Below are 14,312 nucleotides of genomic sequence, written 5' to 3' on the forward strand. Positions count from 1 at the left end.
AAAATCTATCTATCTATCTATCTATCTATCTATCTATCTATCTATCTATCTATCTATCTATCTATCTATCTATCTATCTATCTATCTATCTATCTATCTATCTACCTACCTACCTACCTACCTACCTACCTACCTACCTACCTACCTACCTACCTACCTACCTACCTACAGTGGTGCCCTGCTTAACGAGCGATTCGTTTAACGACGAATCCGCATAGCGATTAAGTTTTCGCGATCGCAAAAGCGATCGCATAATGATGTTTTAAATGGGAAAACATTGCTTTGCAATGATCGGTAAGCATTTTGCTTACCGATTATCGCATAACGATGTTTTAAGAACAGCTGATTGGCGGTTCCAAAATGGCCACCGGGTGAAGAAAATGGCCACCCACTGTGTTTTCGTGCCCTTTCCTCGCTTACCGGGCAGCGAAAATGGCGGCCACATGGAGGATTTCTGCATAACGGTGAGTTTGGTGCCCATAGGAACGCATTAAGTGTTTTGATGCGTTCCTATGGGCTTTTTTACCCCGTATAGCGATGAATCCACTAGCGACGGTTTTTTCGGAACGGATTATCATTGCTATGCAGGGCACCACTGTATCCATCTGTCCGTCCGTCCGTCCGTCCGTCCGTCCGTCCGTCCGTCCGTCCGTCCGTCCGTCCATCTATCTATCTATCTATCTATCTATCTATCTATCTATCTATCTATCTATCTATCTATCTATCTATCTATCTATCTATCTGCAGCCTTTCACCCAGACTTGGTAGCTATAATACTGTCGTTTCATCCATTTCTGCCCATACTGTCACAACAACAAAACCTTTTAAAAAAAGCACAATTTAGGCCTAGCTTCCCTTCCTGCTAATCTATCCTGTAAATTAAAAACCTGGTATTGCTTGCTCTGGCCTTGTGAAGGTCAAAGCAATGAGATGGAGTGGAAACGGGAATGCTCCGTTTGTCAACAGAGTAAGTCTTGTAGAAGCCAATGCAACTTGAGCTCTGTTAACATTTCTGCCAACTGCGCTGATGCTAATGGATCTTTTTCTGGTAGCAGTAGGTCAAGTGTGGCTGTGATTCATACTGTCAGTGACACATGGAACCTGAGATTAGGACTACATTAATCCTATGTTTATGTGAGGTGCATGTGTCACCCGAAAAAGCACACAGAAGAATGGGGGGGGGTTGAACTACAGGTGAAAGGCATAACAGAGTTCTTATAGGTGGAAATATAAAATCATTTTAAATGTCATGAATTTATTATATATTCAAAACACCCTTTACAAATCCAGACACATTTAGAGAAATGTTTTCTTTATAGATGCTTCAACAGATACAAGAGATGCTGAAACTTAAAAACAAACAGCATCATATCTACTAACAGCAAATTCATGGAAGTATTCACATTCTTGGGAGAACTCCCAGGTTTGCAGAAATTTGAGGAGGGATGTATATACAAGAAGCGAAGGTGGTCTTTAAGGAATGCCACACTTTGTGCTTTTCATGTTCTTTGTAGAGTGATGCTATGAAAGACTAATGATTCTGCCAGGGGCATTATCATATGTGGTACAATATGGTGCAAAAAAATAAACCTTGGTTTTCAGAGATAGAAAAGATGCAGGTCTTTTTTTTTTAAGTGTATAACCTAGTGTTTAAGGTGGATCAAATGCCATCTCTGAAAGACTTCTGTCACAAAATGACCTGATTAGGATTCAGCATGCTCAGTCTGCATAAAATACAGAGCGTCAGCTGAGGGAAGGGGCAGAAAACTAGCAAAGGCTGGAATGCCATCTCATGAAAGAAAGCGTAGCCAGCTGGCTGGCTAGATTTCTTTAACTGATGCATTTGTAATAGCCAAATGACAGAAGCAAATCTACTCAGAATCCCTCCTGCAGCCGCCATTTCTTGCCCCTATGTACATTTACTGCCTGGGGATGGGCTATTTCTGATGCTGGATCCAATCTGGCAGCATTCTGTATGAGGAATAAAATGCTGTTAGGAGTACTGTACACTTTATCTGACCGTAGAAATCCCTGAGGAGATGATGGACACAACAGCTACCTCAATAGAGTGGAGCATATCAAGTGTGCTGAAATATTTCATTTATTTTCCCCCCCGAAAGAGATGCATTAGCCCTGGGTGGGAATGGAAACGTTGCTCTTCAACGCAGTCCCTGTTTTTCCAGGACTTTTGGAATGCAATACTTAACCAAACCAGGGAGCTGTTCAAGTATGTGGCAAAGGCTCAGACATTCCAATGACCAGTGGTTTTATTTGTAGGCTTTTTCCAAGCTGTGACTCAAATTGATATCCACAGCTTAATTAAGGTATTCAAATTTGAAATAGTGCTGGCATGAATTAGTAATTTGTAGCACCCTTATTTCTAGCATTCCTGTATAAGGATAAAAATAGAAACACTTTCTCTTTCAAGCACTTTCCTGTGCATTGTGAAGCTCCAAGTTTCCCTTTATACATCAAGCAGAGATTAGAGCTTTCTTTTGAGTGTTTACCACAGTTCCAATTAACTCAGCACACTGTTCCCTCTTTCGGTTCTTGCACCATATGGCCAAGCCTTTCCTTTAGACCAATGGTTCCCAGCCTTGGGTCATCCTGGACTAAAACTCCTAGAAGCCTTCATGACTGGCTGTACTGGCCAGGACTTTTGGGAGTTGTAGTCCAAGAACACATGGGCACCCAAGTTTAGGAAGCACTGCTTTAGGCACGATGAGTAAGTCACCTCAAGTAGCAAATGCTGGCAGGAAAAAAATCAGTGGCAAGGGGACAAGTAGAGTTGGCCCACTGATTATGCAATGTGAGGCAACTGCCTCCAGTGAAAAATTGAGAGTAGTCCTCCCTCGTTATTTCTCCTAAACCACACAACTTTTCTCTCCTTTTGGGAGACAGGGTTGTGTGTTCCACACAACTTGCCCTAGATTCTGTAAACCACTCTGCTATTCTCAGTGCCAGTGATGAAATCAGGTTGAAGTATCAGTCTGGATGGCTCCTGTACAATGGAATGGAAGAAGGTGACATCTTGTCCTGTGTGTCAGGCTGCAAATATCTTGGGCTGGCACTGGAGGACAGAGCTGTGTGCTGATATTCAAGCCTGAAGTTTGTAGTTAAATTATTTGTAGAACTGGTGAGGGACCACACTAATCCATGCACCTGAATGGAGTAAGGCAGCTCTTTCTCCCTACCTGAAGAAATATGCAATACAAGAAATACAGGTTCTTATTAGCAAGAAAATTGCCCCCCAAAACTTATTGATGCTGTGGTCCAAGTATAAGCTTAGACAACAGATCGGGTGATTGACTGATTGACTGACTGACTGACTGATTGATTGATTGATTGAATTTATATACCACCCCATTAGTGCAAAAACCCTACTCTGGATGGTTTACAATCAATTTGGAGATGGACACAAATTACCGGATCGGTGATTCGCTTCAGTTCATTTACTACTGCAATAGATTTTTGGGTGGTTTAGTGCCCCACCCACTTTGGTGGGTTCCCACTTGGAAGCAGCATCCCAGCTTACCTGCAACACCTCCTCCAGGCACTGCTTCTCAGTGGGCAGCCACTGGAGGGAGTGGGGCACTGAACTGCCCAATACTTGTTGCAGCAGTAAACGAACTGGTTCGTGCCCATCTCTAGTCCCAAGCACAGGACTTGAGTCACTGCCAAAACTTTTAGCAACCCCATCTAGCATTGGAATATCATCAGTAAATTCAGAAGAAACTAGGACCTGGCAGCTGCCAAGGACCTAGAACCAAACCAAACAGCTGGTGGTTTTCAAGAAAAGATGGTATGAGATCCGGGATGGTATGAGGTCTCCTGCCTTGGGCAGAGGGTTGGACTGGAAGACCTCCAAGGTCCCTTCCAACCCTACGATGATTCTACGATTCCATGATGGTTCTATGAACCATTTATGTTCATGATTACCATACAGCCTAGAAGTAACATGTCAGAAGTGATATCTGGCTTTTTTTAAAGGAGGAAGGCACAGCATTAATACTTTAAAAAATTTCAAAGAGAATGACATTAATGTTAGGATTTCTACAAACTGGATGTTTACTTAAAGGCTGGAATCCTGCTGGTGCACTTCCATGTGCAAAAGGCATCAACTGCTGCCTTTTTTCTTTAATTAAAAGTTACCTATCCAAACACCAGCACCCCCAGGTTCTGAGGCTCCCTAGATATCTCATCCAGGCTGGAGTAGACTTTGGGAGCCTTGGGACAAGGAGGAGCCTTTAATGTCCAAAAATTAAATGTCTCCAGGGATCCTTAGGACATCTCAGAACCTGGGTTGATGAGAAGCCTACAGCTGGTGATATCATCGGCTTTACATGCATGGAGCACAACAAGAGTATTCCGTATGATATTTTAGAAAAGTTACTTTGAGAAGGTTTGGCGTTATCTTAGTTATTTAAATTAAGGTGAAATATGATGGTGGGGTCTCGACTTACGAACGACCCTACTTGCGAAAAATTCAACTTACGAACCCACCCTATAGGGAAATAAGTACTCGACATGCAAACTTCCCTCGAGTTACGAACAGGAAAAAAAGTGCCCCCTCCCTCCCCTTAGAGACTTTTGGAGGGGAAAAAAGTTCAGAAACTTAAAAATAAATAAAAGAAAGTCACTTACCAGGCCTTGGTAGCCCCCAAACAGCAAGAAAAAGAGCAGCAAACAGCTAAAAGCCCACACCAGAAGGGAGCTTGGCAGCCATTTTGTGCTTCCCCCCCTCCTGCCCCCTCCTCTCCCCGCCTATCAGCTGATCGGCTGGCTCTGGGGAGGCTTGCTCAGCACCTAAAAAGCCTTCCTGTGTGTCTTTGTGTTGAAAAAATCAGCACAACATGCTTTAAAACATGATTTAAAATTGGCTTCGTTGAAAAAAAAATATTTCAAAAGTGCTTTGTAAACTGTTCCCTGCCTTCCCCCTTGTTTCCTGAACCTAAGGGGGAAAAAGAAAAAAGAAAAAATCCTCCTCTAGTGGCAGAAGGTGGAATAGCAGCTTCCCATTAGTTTCTATGGACGGAAAAGAGCAGATACAGATTAAATGGTTTTCGATGCATTCCTATGGGAAATGCAGATTCGACCTACAAACTTTTCAAACTACGAACCACCTTCCAATATGGATTAAGTTCGTAAGTCGAGACCCCACTGTAACACATTAATAATGCACTGTTATTCATTACTTTTAATTAACAAATTAATTTTCTGAAACAGTGACTAACAAGCAATGTGTTGCTTTTTTTCACATAATGAATGTGGTCTGAGCTTTTCAGTTGTATCATACACTACAAATTTTACAACCAAAGTTAAATTGTTGCAGTCATTTATTAGTTCCAAACAATTCCATATGTCTTACTGTAGAGTATTGTTGAGATGAAAGAACTTTCGAAGATGAGACTACGTACGTATAGTCCTCATAAATGGCTTGACTGAAGCCTTTAAGGGAAGAAGTGCTCAGTGGGAAGCTAGAATGAATGAGCTTAGTCCTATTCTCCTTGGCAACGGAATATTGTTTCCTTGGCTCTTCTCACATTCTCTAATGCAAATTGAACTGATTTTTGTGCGCAGGCTGAATTAGCAAGCAGATGGAATATCCTTTTCATGTATTTGGTACTATTTGTTATGATTCCATTATAACTGCGAGACTTTTTTACTGCAGTGTATACATTTGCCATTTGCTGTGCCCCTCCTTCCTTTGAGAATTGTTGCCATGAAGTGGATAGAGTGATGGACTAGGACTCAAGGGAGCTGGGTTCAAATCTATGATTGGCCATGGAGTGATGGGAAGGTTGTAAAACTACTCTTGCACACCTTGAGAACAGAGTACTATAAGTCAGATGTTATTGAATAGCACATAATAAACACACATAACACACATCTTTCCTTTGATGGACAGAACAGCATCTCAGTGGATTATGAGAATATTTGGACTGATTGGCCACAAAGCTTGCATGTAAGGATTATCCAGCTTCTTTTTGAACTCAGACTAATGGCTGCACTGTTTTAGTCAATAGAGATTGCTTAAACATTTAGATTTATATTAGCAAATGCTGTATTGCTCTGTATAACTGTACATTCAGGTAAAGAAATTTGGTTGACTTTTAATCTTTGCAAGTTGCTATTCCAACAAAGCCCCAGAGGACCTACATCATTAAAGTTTGTACTTGCATGTAGTTTTGTTACTCTGTATCTGTGAAGATTCTCTTTCATCCAGGTGAGGTTATCTGGAAGTTGAGTCATGGCAACTGGACTTCTTTCTTGTTAGGTTGAAACATTTCTCTACCCATCCAAGTATCTTCTTCAGTCTGAGGAGAGTTGGTAGGAGGCTCCTGATATATCCTCCGCATTGGTTTCACTTCCACCTGGTCTGAATCAAAGTGGAGGATATTTCAGGGATCTCCTACCAACTCTCTCCAGACTGAAGAAGCTACTTGGATGGGTAGCAAAACGTTTCAGCCTAACAAGAAAGAAGTCCAGTTGCCATGACTCTAGTTCCAGACTTCGTTACTCTCCTTCTGCAAACCAAAAAAGACATTTTTGGAACAGTGAGTCACATCTGATTTAAAACCACAATTTTTGTCTATCTTATAAAGATCTCATTAGCTCTTTGCCAAAAGGTGCCATCTAAGGCACAGTTCTTACTAAGATTATCAGCTTGCACCACATCAGACTTTTAACATGGAAGTTGCGTAATGGACATGTTATGTGAAGCAATATGTGCCCTTGAGCACTCACCCTTTAAGGAGCCATAGTTGTTTAATGGACAGAACATAGGGCTGAACACTTGGAGCAGCAACTGGGCCAAATAGGTCTTGATGCAATAACTGTTCCTTTAGTTTCCGACTCCCTCAAGCCTTATACCCATGTGGTCCCACAGAAACTGCTTCCTAGTGAGGCACCTCCTCAACCCAATCCACCCATTAAATCTCGCAGTTATAATGGAATCATAAAAAACAGTACCAAAGACATGAAAAGGATATTCCATCTGCTTGCTAACTCAGCCTACATACAAACATCAGTTCAATTTACACCCATACGGGACAGCAGGAGGGCTTTCCCTGTTGCAAAGATGTGCTCATTAAACCTCTATGTGTAGAAGAAGAGCCTAGACCAACATTCACAGAGATGCTCATTTAATCTACACAATATTATATCAGCAGTCCACTATAGTAGAACTAAATGCCCATTATTTATCATTGTTATCTTCCTTTCCCTCCTTTGACACACATTTATTATATAAATAAAATGCTCTTTTTATATACATGCAAGAATTACATTTGTGGTTGTTGTGCTTTATTAAAATATAAGTCTCTATGGGATATAGTTGAGAAAATTTCCTTAGAAAAATATATGATTTACTTCTACACCAAAATATTTTATATACACTTTCCATAATGGGTTATTGCTAGAAGCTGTTCACAGTATATTATTATATTTTAAAATATTGTAACTGAACAGTGGCAAGCTCTGTGTCATTGTCTGCCACCTTCTTTCTGCCCTCTCCTGACAGGGCTTATGCTATAAATGGTCCTGGATACAATACTCAGCCTTCTTCACTAGAGATCCATATAGAGAAGTTCCTGGAAGACTTTGATCACATGTTGTGGTTGGCTGGTGACGAATTCCTCAAGTCTGGGCCCCATTTGCTTGTGAAGGCTTTTAGCAAGTTTAGAGACCACAGTTCTTACATTTCCAGTCTTTCCAGGCAACACCCCATTGCCAATCATGTTGTTCAGGAAATAGCACAGAACAGGGAGGATGTGTCGCTCTACTGGCTGGGGCTTCCGTGGATAAACCAAAGTCACAAGCACTGTAATGCAAAAGATGGAAAGACTATATAAATTAAAAAGGTGATCATTTTTGTGAACATCATCGTTAGTCCATTATCAGTGTACAACTCCTTTCTTGAAGCCCATATGCTGCCATGCTTTTATTAGTTTTGTTGTTACTCTAGGAAGTCTTATAAAGGACCTAGGACTCGGATATGATGGACAGCTCTGACCTCTCTCTGGCTCTTTGGCTCAAGTGACCACAGTTTATCGGCAGAGTCGAAGAGTAGACAGGTAGAGTGAAATTTTATCTTGGACAAGGTTCGACTCAGAGAAGGATATTGGGGAGCGTAAGTGTGGAGGAAAGATGAGGAGGAGAATTGTCATGCAAAGCACCATTACCATCTACCTCCATGTAGCTTATAACTTTGTTCCAGCCTTTTAAAATAAAGTGTACTGTTTTTTGTCTGATGGTATTCCTTTATTTCATGGTAGGTTTGAAGCAGCAGCCCTGGGAAATAAACAGTGGCCATCATGTGAGAAGAGTCCTTGTCTGTACCACAACACAAGGTACCTAAAGGACAGTGTTACCTTGCACGTCCCCTACCTGGCCCCCGTAGGACATTCCAGAGTAGTAGTGTCTCATGTTCCAATTGTCAAATCTATGACCCATAAGACTGAGCATTCAACACCTGCCTTGTGGAAATTTATCCTTCTTAGTATCAGGCAAGTACTCATCACATTAATTTTTAGATATCCACTTAACCTATTTGTTTAAGCACACCTTCCCTGACATCTAGTGCTAGATAACTATTGTTTTATCAATGTATATGGTACATTGAACATTCATATTGTTTCCAGTATTGCACTGTCTTATGCTGTGCACCACTTGTTATGCTATGTGTCAGGCAGTACAATAAATCCAAGCGTGCATCAGCAAAAAGAAAACATTCTCACAAATGAGATTCAAAAGTCAGATAAAGAAAGAAGCAGACTTTTTGCAAACAGACTCTCTGCCAGGCACCCATTAATAATGCCACACCAAGGAGTAAAAGGACTTGGGCCAGCCCTGGTTTCCAGTGACATCTCCTTCACTTTCTCTCAATGATAGCTGAAGTCTGTTGTTTAGCATGACAGTCCGAGAATACTTACTCGGAACAGGCTGCTAGACTCAGCGATCAACAGAAGCCAACCCTGGTCTCTGCTTTAATAGCCTACCATTACTCTTCTGACAGAGGCTGCTCTTTTTCCAAAGCAAAACAGCCATTTCGTAGCCCTGTGGGGGTTGAAGGGCAAGAGTGAATGTGGGCCCATATTTTCTGAGGGGGGACTCATCAACTATAGACATAACAACTGCAGTAGATCATAGCTTTCTTTGCTGAACCTGCTGAATTAGGAAGCTGAAGGTGTTGAACTCACTCCCTAATGATATAAACAACAGCGCAACTTTTAGAGGTGGTATGTCAGGGCTCAATGTGTTTTCAAAGACTGGGGTGGAGTGGGGACAGTAGACTTGAACTGGTATTGTTGTTCTACTACTAATACTACTGTGTGGCGTTGTAATTTTATAGTTAATGTAATTTTTTTGATGTCAATTTTAATTTACAGGCCACATGCAGCCCTCTAGGGGCCCAGAGGTGCCCTCTAGCATTCTCAATCCTCTCCCCACAAATTAAAAAACTGGAAACATGTTTTAGCTAAAGGAGCCCCTTTGCACCCCATGGGGGCATTGGGGCAATTTCATCATGTTTTGAGGACCCCGCAGCACTCTTAAGGCTCCTTGTAGCTCCCAAATTTTGATTTTTTTAAAAAAATAGGGGGGCAGTAGAATACACAAGGAGGGCTTTTCTAGTTTGTAAGGAAAAAGGTGTGTTGGGGGGAGGTTGTAAGAGCAAGTGTATCTTTCCAAGATAGCCATTTGTGGCCCCCAAATCTTTGGAAGCTGTCCATCCTTGTTTAGATGTTATTGTACACAAAATTTAAAATACTGCGATGAGATTATTACTGGAGGATAAATAAATAATGGGAATAAATAAATGAACAAGGTCTCTTTTTCATAGCTTAGAAATCTGAATTAACGGTGTACTATTTTTGTTTGTTTGATCTTTTGTTTTAGTTGTTTAATGTACACTATTTTATTTTGTAAGTGATAGGCCTGGTATTAGACATTAGACCCTTCAATGAGTGCAGTCTCTCCAAAAATTTGGGCCGCTTACAGTGATCTCTTTGGGAAGTCTTAAGCAAAGTAATGTTCCTCAGTTTCAGCCAATCACCTGTGTGAACTTATAGTATTGTAAGGGTTATTGAGAAAATGCATGTAGTGTGCTTTGAACATTACATTTTAGTATGCAAATACTAAATAATAATCTCAGGAGCAGCATGCGGACATTTCTTGCTTAGTTACATTTGATAGCTGCTGATTATCATAACTGCATTACTAAGTGTAAAATGTGCTGTTATTTCATAGTCAACATAAAGGAGATTTTAAAGAAATAATTATTACTTATTCAAGTGGCAGGAAGCCTATTACACACAAATCCAGGAGGCTCTAAGTGGTCAAACACTGTAAACATGCAAGCCAGCTACTGATTTCAAAATTTAAAGGTCAGGAACACAGGTAGACTTCCAGTCAGCCTATGCAGAACATAAAAAGGTGTTGCTTATATACCAAGCATACCTCAAGAGCAGTCAACTGAGACTTTTTCTAAAATGAAGGAAAGCCGGGCAAAACCACATTGCATTCATTTTTACTGAATTAAATGTGGAGGGTGGGGTAAACACTTATTTTATGAAATTTCATGGATAAATTTTACTAAATGAAAGTCATGCTAACCTTAAAGAACCTACATCTCTGCAGAGTAAAAAAATTCAGTTCTATGCTTCCACAGGAAAAGCAGAATTCATGAATGTTGTTGGGTTTCTGTGACATGCTACAAAAGAAGAGTTGGATACTCATCTTATACATTGAGTTGCTGAAAAGGGCCACATAAAATTTCCAGACTGTGCCTTGGAAGTTATAGGCTGAACCTGATCTGTGATCTTTGGGTGGTGCCTAATGAAGGAGCATTAAATTCAGTTTTGAGTTTCTACAGATGGTCTGTGGCTCATGAAGAATGATTATATCATGTTCTGGAGTCAGAGACTGATTACAAAAATCAAACTGTCTGGTAGAAAGTGTATTTAAAGTTTTCGTATTGAAAGAGCAAGTTACACATTATGAGGCTCCAGTCCACTTGCCTTGGGTCCAAGTTATCTCAAGGACCACATCTCACTTTACGAGACTGCTCGGGTTTTAGGATTATCAGGAGAAGCCTTTTATTTTAAAATTTGGTCCCACCACCTTCACAGGTGCATTTGGTGGGGACACTGGCAAAGATCTTCTTGGTCACTGCTCCCATACTCTGAAACTCACTCCCACAGGAGACTAGGCAGGCCCCATCTTTGCTGTCCATCTGTAAATCGGCAAATACCTTTCTCTTCAGGCAAGCTTTCCCTCAGTGACTCCCTACCTGAGTGAGGTTTTTGAATGGATTGCTGTGCCTTACTGCTTTGAATGTGGTTGTGGTGTTGCTTTTCTTTACTATTTTTAAGTGAGGTATTTGTTTGATCTTTTTAAATATTTGTATACTTACTGTTTTTAGATTTAATTATTGTCTTTAACAATGTAAGGCACCTTGGGTCCTTTTTAAGAGATCTGTGGGGTAAAAATATTTTACATACATACATACATACATACATACATACATACATACATACATACATACATACATACATACATACATACATACATACATACATACATACATACATACATACATACATACATACATACATACATACATACATACATACATACATAGCAGGTCTCAATGCAAGTATTTCACCCCCCAATTCTGGTTTCAGGAATAGACTGAATATGTGGTCAAAATACATGCTCCCTTTGCCCAACAGATTCACGAGCATTGGCCACAAATGGCTTTCTAGGTCACTTTAAAATGCCATATACATGGGTAGAAAGATGTTGGCAAAAACAGCATTCAGGTACAAGAGCTCACTTATGTGTCAAAAGGACAGAGGGATTCCCCAAGAATGCAAACCACAGTGAGAACAATGTTAACAGTTTTTTTAGAAGGCCAAAATCTAAATTCTGTATTTGGCTAACGGGGCAATCAAAGCGGGGAGGGGGCTGCATTCAGGGAGATATGCTCACCGGTATGTTTCAAAAGAAAAAGGAGAAGCAACTCTCACTTCTGCTTTGAAACTGTGTAAATGGTAATATAAAACCCTGCAAAGCAAGAAACCATTTGACTCCTGCTGTTATTCGAGTTATTGATTCATTTCTTTGGAGGAAACACCTAACTCAGCACCCTTGCTTGTTACCTGACAGGCGGTCTGTGATCTCCTGCAGTGCCCGGCCACTGACAAAACGCACCCTGCTGGCAAATGTCTGAAGCAGCAGCAGATTATCTGAAAGAGACAGAAACACCTTTTTGTCTGACAATTATCATCAACCAAGGGGGAAAAAAGAATTGGATGCAGTGGGGAGAGAGACATTTATCTTTATCACATAACAGATGCTTATGTCTTGTTTTCTTTAAGAATTAACTGAGAAGATTTGAGCTTTGCAGATCTTTAGGTTGGTTTGCACATCCCTGACAGTCCTTCATGACAGCAAGCCTACAACTGAGTGTTTGAATCAGATCCGCTAAAAGACAATTAAGACTGAAACACTAAGAGATGATAGAAACATTGTTTTTGTGACACAGGATCTGTGATGTCCTGGTTTTCCCAGCGCTTGGAATGAATTACTTTTTTTCCAACTACCCCTCCCAGAATCCTTCAGCCAGCATAGCTGTAGTCCAGAAAAGTAAGATTCCCAGGTTCTGATCTGTACACACAAATGATTCCAAAAAGTTGCCATCATAGCATAGAAAACTTTGTTTCTCACCTGTATACCTCCATATAAAACAGGTGAGGGCAACTTGTGGGACCCATGATGTTGGAGAACTACAACTCCTATCATCCTAAGATGCTGACTGCTGCACTCTGTCAACATCAGGAGGGCTGTTACATTGCTCATCCCTTAAATAAAATTTAACTACCAATGGACCAATGCATTTCTTCCTCTTCTTTAGAGCATAGTTTCCCAAAGCATCTGCATCAATTAAAGATCCCAATTTATCATCTTGTAATTAACTGCACCACAGAAATAGTACAGTTCAAAAAGCAAAGTATTTTACATACAAAATTTAAAATAATAATTAATGAGTCATAGCAAAAACTAGTCTCCACAGGCAAAATACAGAACTCTGTGCTTCTGTATTTGTTGTTATTGTTGTAGTGCAAAGCAGCCAGCTAATAGGAAGTTCTCGCCCTCTCTTGGATGCAATTTTGATTCATCAGGGGAATAATTTGACACCCTGAAGGGATTAAGAGTGGGTGGACTGGTTGGAAGCCTCCGTCAAAGAAGTATGTCTAGATTCTCAATCACAGTGGAAAGATATAGATACTAATCATCATGTGATTCTGAGAGTGATAGCAAAGAAACCACTGATGCATAGCAAGAGGCACTGGCAGCCCACGTGCTTGTGGAAGCTTTACATCTGAGAATCAAAATGGCAGCTTAACATCTAATTAGCCTTAAGTCACTATGCACGCTCAGGGCAGCTTGTGATTCCCTCAGATCTTGTTACTGCAAAGCAGCCTGCGGAACATCACCAAGAACATCCTCTTTGCCTCACATGTGCCATGTAGGAGATGAGAAGGAGTATTCAGAGCTGGTGGGGGGGGAGCACTAATTGTACTGAAGGGGAAAACAGAACAAGAGCGAGAATAGGGACACTGCAAAATAGCTCTCCAGACTAATGCACTGTGTGCCTCACAAAGAATAATATTGTTTCATCATGTAGCATTGATTTGCATATGTGGAAAAACAGCCATAAGCAAAATGGGGGAGGGGGGAGAGAAGAAATGCAGTATGGTCTCAACTATTCAAGTACCAGGTATCAAATGCAGCTGTGACATGCAGCTGGAGCACTTAATAAAGCAGAGGTGGGGGATTTTGGACTTCCAGATGATTTGAAGTCCAAATCCAGCCATTCATTACTACTAGCAGCTGTACTATCTGGGATTCTGAGAATTCAAACGGTTTGGCCAGCCAAAGGTTTCTCGCCATTGTAGAAAAGGGAATGAGACACCTATTCCAGTTTCACTCTGAAATCCACCTGCATTATCCATATCTAATATACTTTTTTAAAAAGCTGCTCTAATAATTGGCAGTGGCTTCCCAAACTCTTGAGATTCAGCAGTGCTTAAGGGCCACCTGATATAAGATGCAAAGAGCTGTTATACTGAATCAGGCAACTGGTCTGGCTAGCTCAGTAAGCTCTATTCTGACTGACATCAGCTGGTTTTACAGATCTCTCAGGCAAAGCATCTTTACCCACTTTTTAATCTGTAAGTTTTTTAAAAAATCAGACATTCCAAAGCTCTTAAACATGCATATCACCTGTACCACTGAATAATAGTTAC

At 40.8% G+C, this 14,312-nt stretch overlaps 1 protein-coding gene across 3 annotated transcripts in view; it reads right to left on the reverse strand.

Annotated features, from left to right (window-relative positions):
* Nucleotides 1–5,318: 5,318 nt before the first annotated feature.
* Nucleotides 5,319–14,312, reverse strand: part of TOGARAM2 (TOG array regulator of axonemal microtubules 2) — a 91,439-nt gene continuing 82,445 nt past the window's right edge. For all 3 annotated transcript variants that reach the window (XM_078383018.1, XM_020793138.3, XM_078383019.1), the window contains exons 19-20: nucleotides 12,162–12,248; nucleotides 5,319–7,822 (exon numbers count right to left, since the gene is read on the reverse strand). In XM_078383018.1, the coding sequence (XP_078239144.1) occupies nucleotides 7,569–7,822; nucleotides 12,162–12,248 (341 nt within the window). In that variant the 3' untranslated portion in view covers nucleotides 5,319–7,568. The remainder of the gene's footprint in view (nucleotides 7,823–12,161; nucleotides 12,249–14,312) is intronic.

The sequence above is a fragment of the Pogona vitticeps genome, chromosome 1, assembly GCF_051106095.1.
Source record: "Pogona vitticeps strain Pit_001003342236 chromosome 1, PviZW2.1, whole genome shotgun sequence".
Taxonomy (NCBI): Eukaryota; Metazoa; Chordata; class Lepidosauria; order Squamata; family Agamidae; genus Pogona; species Pogona vitticeps.